The sequence below is a fragment of the Sinohyriopsis cumingii genome, chromosome 10, assembly GCF_028554795.1.
Source record: "Sinohyriopsis cumingii isolate HCF-2022 chromosome 10, ASM2855479v2, whole genome shotgun sequence".
In the NCBI taxonomy this organism is placed as follows: Eukaryota; Metazoa; Mollusca; class Bivalvia; order Unionida; family Unionidae; genus Sinohyriopsis; species Sinohyriopsis cumingii.
Window position 1 is genome coordinate 91139535 of NC_142970.1, and position 10379 is coordinate 91149913.

Genomic DNA, 10379 nt, shown 5'->3' on the forward strand with positions numbered 1-10379 from the left:
CATATAATTTGGTAAACAGTGTGTGTTATTAATGGTGACTTTGCAAGATAATATGGTATATAGTGTGGGTTGGCAACAGTGACTTTGCACTATAATTTGGCAGATAGTGTGGGTTGGCAATAGTGACTTTGCAAGATAATTTGATATATAGTGTGGGTTGGCAACAGTGACTTTGCACTATAATTTGGTTTATAGTGTGGGTTGGCAATAGTGACTTTGCAAGATAATTTGATATATAGTGTGGGTTGGCAACACTGACTTTGCAAGATAATTTGGTATATAGTGTGGGTTGACAATAGTGACTTTGCACTATAATTTAGTAAACAGTGTGTGTTAGCAATAGTGACTTTGCAAGATAATTTGGTATATAGTGTGGGTTGGCAATAGTGACTTTGCACTGTAATTTAGTGCACTGTGTGTTAGCAATAGAGACTTTGCAAGATAATTTGATATATAGTGTGGGTTGGCAATAGCGATTTTGCACTTTAATTTAGTAAACAGTCTGTGTTAGCAATAGTGACATTGCAAGATAATTTTGTATATAGTGTGGGTTGTCCATAGTGACTTTCCGCTATAATTTAGAACACAGTGTGTGTTAGCAATAGTGACTTTGCAAGATAATTTGGTATATAGTGTAGGTTGGCAATAGTGACTTTGCACTGTAATTTAGTACACTGTGTGTTAGCAATAGAGACTTTGCAAGATAAATTGATATATAGTGTGGGTTGGGAATAGCGATTTTGCACTTTAATTTAGTAAACAGCGTGTGTTAGCAATAGCATCTTTGCAAGATAATTTGGTATATAGTGTGGGTTGGCAATAGTGACTTTGCAAGATAATTTAGTAGATAGTGTGTGTTAGCAATAGTGACTTTGCACTATAATTTAGTAAACAGTGTGTTCGCAATAGTGACTTTGCAAGATAATTTGGTATTTAGTGTGGGTTGGCAATAGTGACTTTGCACTATAATTTAGTAAACCGTGTGTTTGCAATAGTGACTTTGCAAGATAATTTGGTAGATAGTGTGGGTTAGCAATAGTGACTTTGCAAGATAATTTAGTAAACAGTGTGTTCGCAATAGTGACTTTGCAAGATAATTTGGTATTTAGTGTGGGTTGGCAATAGTGACTTTGCATTATAATTTAGTAAACTGTGTGTTTGCAATAGTGACTTTGCAAGATAATTTGGTAGATAGTGTGGGTTAGCAATAGTGACTTTGCAAGATAATTTGGTAGATAGTGTGGGTTAGCAATAGTGACTTTGCAGGATAATTTGGTAGATAATGTGGGTTAGCAATAGTGACTTTGCAAGATAATTTGATATATAGTGTGGGTTAGCAATAGTGACTTTGCAGGATAATTTGGTAGATAGTGTGGGTTAGCAATAGTGACTTTGCAAGATAATTTGGTAGATAGTGTGGGTTAGCAATAATGACTTTGCAAGATAATTTGGTAGATAGTGTGGGTTGGCAATAATGACTTTGCAAGATAATTTAGTAAACAGTGTGGTTTAGCATTTGCATCTAGTTGTTTAAGATTCAGGGCATGTTGTTATCATTGTATTTCTTTAAATTATGGAGCTGTATTTTTTTTAAAATTTGGACATATGTATGCTGCAATTTCATATCCATGTAAATCATTTTATTTCTTTTTAACTGATGGATGAAAACGATGGTCATATATTTTCAGTCAAAAGACCAAGAAATCCAGAGGCTAAGGCTGGAGCTCCTGAAAAATAGCATTGACCAGGGAAAAACACGAAAACGTGAAACCTTTGAAAGTGATGTGTAGCTTAAGATTTTTAAGCCAGCTAGATGTATATCTATATTTTGTACCTGTTGTTTGTCAATATGTCATACCTATTTACATGTTACATACTAAGCTAGCTAGATATATATCTATACTTTGTACCTATTTATTGTCAATATTTCATACCTATTTACATGTCACATACGTTTAGATTACATGGTGTATGCTATATTTGGTTTCTTTTTGGTGTATGATAATTTTTTATTTTTATGTAGTATGTTATACGATTAAGTCTTTCAAAGTTATTGAAGCTGAAATTTCATGACAACAGTTATCTGATGAATTGTATAAAAATTTTAATTGTGTTACCATCTTGTATTCTAACATTAAATGAAAATTTCTCATAAGTGTTCATTGAATGCAGTTTTTTATTTTGATTTTTTTTTACGTAGCTATGAATAAATATACAGTATTGTATTGTACAGTGTTCCATCGCAGATAGGCACCTCAGTACAACACTTCCCTTTTTAAAAAGCATGATCATGGATCCAATTACATTATGTATTACATTATGCAATAGTACTATGTAAAATATACCCAGTATATTACATTATGTAATATTAATATATGTAATGTACCCGAGTATATTACATTATGCAATAGTAATATATGTAATGTACCCCAGTATATTACATTATGTAATAGTACTATGTATAATATACCCAGTATATTACATTTTGTAATAGTAATATATGTAATATACCCCAGTATATTACATTTTGTAATAGTAATATATGTAATATACCCCAGTATTTTACAGTATGTAATAGTAATATATGTAATGTACCCCAGTATTTTACATTATGTGATAGTCCTATGTATAATATACCCCAGCATAAGGTCACTTCACTTATAACACTCTATTTTTTTTTTGTTGCTCCCTTGAGCAGTGCTATTATAAGTTGATGGTTGTTACCTGTGTAAAATGCTGGTGCTAGCCGTCAGAATTGCCAGAGGCAATTAAATTATACAATTGTCAATTCATTTATATTAAAATGTTTTATTTGACAATTGTAAATTAAGGAGTTTGTGTTGTTGTATGCAGATCATTGCCATGATGTCACTTCTGTTAGCTTGTGTAAGGCTGTATAAATGAGGGAAATATGTTTCTTAATGGGGAACATGAAAGAAATGCTGATTTTTTTAGTTTGAAATAAAATTTCATTAATAGTGGGATTTTCAAAGAAATTGCTGGTTAATAATTAGGAATCAAGTAGAATTGGAGCCAGATCCAAGGAACTAAACTTCCATTATTCACATCTTTCCTGGATAAAATCAAACATGTTACTATTTTGCAAGACAAAATTTGTGACTACTTTAAAAAAATCCATTTCTAGTTTATGAGTTAGTGACGGTTTAATAATGATGTCAAGAAAATGCTTCATACCTCGATCTGTCTGCTACAGCAGATCTCTCTCAGTTGGTAGTGCACTAGACTCTTAATCTAATGATCACAGGTTTGATATCTGCCCATGTCAGCTGCATCACTGTGTCATTGGGACATTTCTTCAGCATGATACAACCAATATTGCACTGAATGTACAATTAAAACTCCAACCAACCAAACAACCAACTCTGCAGCTTACAATTGTGCATTTTTTTGTTAAGAAGGTCATATTGGAACCATTCATGTTCATACTGGAATCCTATTTAGATATCTTGTTTCTTTAAGCAATGTTGTATTGGCATCAAAAAGAAATGAAATTATGACAAGCATAAATGAAAATTAAAGAAAGTCCAAGGACAGTTGTCAGTAACAAAACAGTATAACCTTGCCATGTTTTTGTAGATTTTTTTATGATGGCATATTAATATATTTCATAGTTATATATATTAAACATTTTCAGTTCCATGGTTATTTTGCCTATCATAGCTTGTTTGATAAGAACACATCATATGGAATATTTTAATTCTTCATACAGAACAATTATATCTATTTTTAGATCAGTCAAACTGTGAGAGTGTTTAATCAACTAAATGTGTTACCTGTCTCTATATATATATATTACTATTTGACCAAATGTGTATCTTTTATCATTATAACATAAAATTTTGTACCTTTTCTCCTCTTTCCTTATGTTTCCATATTTTCGACATAAAATAATTAAGTGTACCATATACACTTTCTTAGAAGTCAGGTCTAGCTTCAAACAATGTAAACCCTGCGTTGCTGTTGCAGACTGCACTTGCACATTAGGATCTATAATGTTTGTTCCACCGATTACCCCTGACAAACTGTACAGAGCCACATTTGCCAGCAGATATTGTGGCAGCAGATCTAGGTCTATGCAGTTTGCAATTGAATCTGTCGGACTTATATATGGTAGTTATGTTGGCTTTGTTTTGTATAATATTTTATTAATGTCAATTGAAATAACATGTTGTTCAAATGTCAGTTATACAGCAGAAAATATTTTCTTGTTTTGATTTTCATTTACTAATTAAACTTTTCATTTCAATTTGGTGCTTTCTTTGTCTTAGGTCTGATTTTATTAATTAAATTTTATAATTTTTCAAGATGAATTTTTTAATGAGATGCATTGTTACTGTTATGACCTGTAGTTTTTTTAGTACTGACTTTTACGGTATCTAATACAGTAATTAGGTCCGAACACTTGATCAGGTCCGTAAAAATTGATACTGATCAAACTAAAATGAGAATCAGACATGATGCTCAGTTAACATTGATTGTAATACTCAGCTAGTTTTTATGTAGTTTCACCTTTTAGATTTACCTCCCTTGATTCAGGTGTATAGTTATTAATTTTACAGTCTGGCATATATGTCCCCAGCTGCTTAAATGATGGAACACAGAAAACATTACTCCATCATACTTTCTGTTCATCTGTGTACAGACAATTAAACACATTTTTTATTGCATTAATGCGATATTGTATCTCAAACCTGGTATTATGGTATTTGAATCATACTTCATACACAGCTCAACCAGTCAGCAAATTTGGAGCCTATTTTACAGAGTATTTACTGTCTTACACCATACACCAAATGGTGTATGAAGACTCGGTTGTCGTGTTTTTCAACGAAACTGAATATTGATCAAAGTTTGATATGAACAAGATTTTTTGTTTAGTTTGATAAAGGGCAGAATGTTTCTACAGTGCAAACTTAAAATATGCATACAAGTGTTTTGATTCAAAATCTTGAATTATAAAGCAGTCCCTCACTGTAATTCACCTCAGTATGGCACATTCCCTTTTAAAGACATTCACAGTTTTTGTTTGATTTCAACCTGATTTAATAGGAAGCTTAATGACAGCTGCATTCTTTTTCATGCACACTTATGTTATATATCCAATTCACATTGAAACCTGTTGGCAATTTGGTCACAGTAATACCATAACCAGCTCTCTTGGTATACTGCACCTCATTATAACACCTTTCCTGTTATCAGATGGATCATGGATTCCATTTTATTAAGTAGTAGTGAAATTATATGTGTAATGTATTTCATTATAAGACTGTCTATATATAAGGTGATATGCTCTATTATGGACAGCATTTTAATGAGGGAGTACTGTGTCTAACATTTACTACACATTGGTAACTCCAACACTAGTATGACTATTGGTAACTCCAATACTAGTATGACTGTTGGTAACTCCAACACTAATATGACTGTAGGTAACTCCAACACTAGTATGACTGTTGGTAACTCCAACACTAGTATGACTGTTGTTAACTCTGAACTATTATGACTGTGGTAACTCCAGCACTACTATGACTATTGGTAACTTTAAGCACTATTATGGCTATCGGTAACTTGGTCACTAGTATGACTATTGGTAATGAAGCAATGAAATTAATCCTATGATAATCAGAATGTTGTTCTGTGAATTAAGTCACAAGTAGGTCTGTCAGCTATGCTGTCTTCTTAGTATTGACATTTTCGATTACCTATCAGCTAAACTGTCACCTTGGTCTTGACAATTGGATTACTTGTGAACTACACAGTCACCTACACCATCACCTTGGTTTTGACATTTGGTTTACCTTTCAACTTATCTGTCACCTTGGTTTGGACATTTGGATTACCAATCAACTGAGCTGTCACCTTGGTTTTGACATTTGTGTTACCTGTCAACTTAAGTATTTCCTTTTTTTTGACATTTGATTACCTGTTAACTAAGCTATCACCTTGGTTTTGACATTTTTATTACCTGTCATTTAGGCTGTCACCTTGGTACACTACATAAAATAGTGAATTTACAATATGGGATGACAGCAGCATTCACCCTGAGCAAAAAAAACCTTCAAGACATTCTTAATTTTCTTGTTTGTATTTTTGTTTTCAGTATCACATGTGAATTTGATTTATTTCTCAGACCATTTTATTCAAACATATTTGTTTTTAATAAATGAACATTCCATGGACTAATTTTGTCCAGAATTTACAAAAGGTGAAAATATTAAAAACTTTAACATTCTAAATCATTTTATGCAAATGTTGTTAAATTTTTGTTCTCATCATATTTCCTTATTTACTGATCTTATTGGTCTAGTTTTCCATGAATGGATTGGAATGATTTTCTTTAGATGTTAGTATTTTACAAATCACATTGTTTCTAAAGCCTTTGGTAACCTTTATTTTAATGTTGTGTTCACATATGCTGCTTTTTCCTGAACTTGTAAGCTTGCCTCCCTTTTTGTTTTGATACTGCTATTGTTGGATATAGCTTGGGTATGGCATGCATTGTTATTACACAGATTTGGATATAGAATGGGTATGGCATGCATTGCTATAACACAGATTTGGATATAGCATGGGTATGGCATACTTTGTTATAACACAGATTTGGATATAGCATGGGTATGGCATGCATTGTTATAAAACAGATTTAGATATAGCTTGGGTATGGCATACTTTGTTATAACACAGATTTGGATATAGCATGGGTATGGCATGCATTGTTATAACACAGATTTAGATATAGCATGGGTATACCATGGTTCTCAATAGTTTGCAGTACCAATTTTTTTAAAGTGTTACAGAGGTTTGGTTCCAAAATAAACAAGGATTTGAATTAACAAGATGTGTTGATTCTTGAAGAATAAAAATATATTACTGATTCTTGTTTATTGTTGAAAATGATGTTATCTCATTAAGGAGTTGATAATTATTATCTAATTGTTAATGAATTATCAACAATAAAGTCGTTAAATCTTTTTTATGTTTGTCTTCAATGCATCCTGTTTACAGTTGTTACTTAATCCAGGGCAAACAATAGCTAAAATATGTTTGCAAAGTCATCTGTCTTACCCAGACAAACACCACACAATGCCGTGGTCTTGAAACATTTCACGCCCAAATTTTTACCTATGTTACCTACCTATTTAATTAAAAGCCATAGACCACCAATCAATCATCATAAACACCCATGCACCAAACGATGCTGTTGTTGAAATAAATTTATCACACAAGCAGACTTGGTTATTGTCATGTACATGTAAGGAAAAATCAACCACCTTTTATCTCACTTAAGTTAGATCTACAAAGATAAATATAACTACCGATCCAGTGGCCTAGTGGTTAGAGTGTCTGCCTCGGATGCAGGAGGTCGTGGGTTCGATCCCCGGCCAAGTCATACCACAGACTTACAAAAACGGTACTAACAGCTGCCTCGCTTGGCGCTCATCATTATGAGGTTAGTGTTAGGACTGGTTGGCCTGGTGTCAGGATAATGTGACTGGATGGGACATCATGCTACATGTCTGCGGCATGGTGCCCCAGTGCTAGACATCACTATAAACTGTCACACTGCAGACATTGTAGCAACAGGACTGAAAATTTTTTAAAGCTACTTCAAAAATCCAAATCACACACACACATACACATTTAAATTTAACTCCATGTTACACCTTAGTGCTCATGTCCTCTTATGGCTGTATCCATATGCTTAAAATCTCAATCAATCCTTTTCTATTTTCTTGTTAGAAATGCAGCCATCAGCTGTGAATCACTCAGGTATACAAAAGACACCTGTCAGTATAATGGAATAGAACCATTAAAATTATAGGGGTGCTCATATTTGCTGTTTTAACCAAGCATACTACTCTCAGTTTTTGCTATGCACTAGTGCAAAGGCATACTGTAGTTATCAACACAAGTTTCAGTGAATGCAGGGGTTAATGTTTCTTTTGGAGATCATTTTATACCCATGAAATCAAATGGTTTACACCCAAACTTGGTCAAGGCAGTTTTTGAGATCATTGATTACCCATGAATTCAAATGGCATACTCCCAAACATGGTTAAGGCAATTATAGACTTGCTGAATTATTCATCTCTGGTGCATTACAGTCTTAGTGCTTATGTATGAATTACAAGTTAAAGATTTTTTCAAGCAAGTTTCTTTTTAGAAACACTTAAAATCTGATTTACATATTTTGTTGTCAGTCCAAAAGCAATCCCTTTAGACATATCCACCATATTTGACTATTGAAAAATACAGTATTTCCTAAGTTAGTGTGAGTATACTAGGAAAATCAGTCTTTCGATTATGAATGGAATTGAACAGAAAAGTATAGAAAAGATGATTTTTTTGTACAAATGTTCTGATGGAAATAATACTATGGATACAATGAGATTGGCTGATGAGTACATGCACTCTAGTGAGATTGGCTGATGAGCACATGCACTCTAGTGAGATTGGCTGATGAGTACATGCACTCTAGTGAGATTGGCTGATGAGTACATGCACTCTAGTGAGATTGGCTGATGAGCACATGCACTCTAGTGAGATTGGCTGATGAGTAAATGCACTCTAGTGAGATTGGCTGATGAGTACATGCACTCTAGTGAGATTGGCTGATGAGCACATGCACTCTAGTGAGATTGGCTGATGAGTAAATGCACTCTAGTGAGATTGGCTGATGAGTACATGCACTCTAGTTTTGGCTGATGAGTACATGCACTCTAATGAGATTTGGCTGATGAGTACATAAACTCTAGTGAGATTGGTTGATGCCCCAGTGCTAGACATCACAATAAACTGTCTCACTGCAGGCATTGTAACAATATGACTGAAAAATTGTCAAAGCTATGTTAAAAATCTAAATCACACACACACACACACACATAATGGTCGACATTAAGAGAACAAGGCTGATTGATACTGAATCAGATGCTAACTGATTGGATTAAAAATATACATGGTTGACAATCATTCTGGTGGCCTAGTGATTAGAGCATCTGCCTCAAATGTGGGAGGTCAAGGGCTTGAACCCCAGCGGGTCATACCAAAGACTTTTAAAAATTGTACCAACAGCTGCTTCACTTGGTGCTCAGCATTAAGAGGTTAGTATTTGGACTGGTCAGCCTGGTGTCAGAATAATGTGACTGGATTGGACATCATGCTACATGTCTGCGTCATGATGCCCCAGTGCTAGACACATTGCAGACTTTGTAGCAATATGACTGGCGATATGACTGAAATATTGTTAAAAGTTATGTTAAAAATCCAAATCACACACACACACATACATGGTTGACAGAAACACAACAAGGTGAATTAATATTGATGTTAAATTATTGGATTAAACGTATACATGGTTGACAGAAACAGAACATGTTAGATTAATACTTATGCTAAATTATTGGTGTTCTGATTGAATTGTCTCTTAGAGTGTAGTAACAAACTGATCCATCAATCAACCATTAGTAGCAAATTGATCCATCAATCTGCCATTAGTAGCAAATTGATCCATCAATCAACTATTTGTAGCAAACTGATCTGTCAATCAGCCATTAGTAACAAATTGATCCATCAATCAGCCATTAGTAACAAATTGATCCATCAATCAGCCATTAGTAGCAAATTGATCCATCAATCAACTATTAGTAGCAAACTGATCTGTTAATCAGCCATTAGTAACAAATTGATCCATCAGTCAGCCATTAGTAGCAAACTGATCCATCAATCAGTCATTAGTAACAAATTGATCCATCAATCAACTATTAGTACAAACAGATCCATCAATCAGCCATTAGTAGCAAACTGATCTGTCAATCAGCCATTAGTAACAAATTGATCCATCAGTCAGCCATTAGTAACAAATTGATTCATCAATCAACTATTAGTAGCAAACTGATCTGTCAATCAGCCATTAGTAACAAATTGATCCATCAATCAGCCATTAGTAACAAATTAATCCATCAATCAACTATTAGTAGCAAGCTGATCGGTCAATCAGCCATTAGTGGCAAATTAATCCATTAATCAACCATTAGTTGTTGTTGTTGTTGTTGTAGGGTTTAACGCCATTTTTCAGCACATGATAGGCTATACATGGCGGCCAGTATTAATGGTGGAGGAAGAACCCGGGTCAACCATTAGTAGCAAATTGGTCCATCAATCAGACTTTAGTAGCAAATTGATCCATCAATCAGCCATTAGTAGCAAATTGATCCATCAGTCAGTCATTAGTAGCAAATTGATCCATCAATTAACCATTAGTAACAAATTGATCCATCAATCAGCCATTAGTAACACATTGATCCATCAATCAGCCATTAGTAACAAATTGATCCATCAATCAGCCATTAAGGAAATAT

General features: G+C 33.8%; 1 protein-coding gene across 5 annotated transcripts in view; it reads left to right on the forward strand.

The window, feature by feature from the left end:
- The window catches only part of LOC149790573 (uncharacterized), a 199077-nt gene extending 192085 nt beyond the window's left edge, over positions 1–6992 (forward strand). For all 5 annotated transcript variants that reach the window (XM_089972651.1, XM_089972648.1, XM_089972650.1 and 2 more), the window contains one exon: positions 1689–6992. In XM_089972651.1, coding sequence (XP_089828777.1) covers positions 1689–1790 — 102 coding nt within the window. In that variant the 3' untranslated portion in view covers positions 1791–6992. The remainder of the gene's footprint in view (positions 1–1688) is intronic.
- Positions 6993–10379: the final 3387 nt, after the last annotated feature.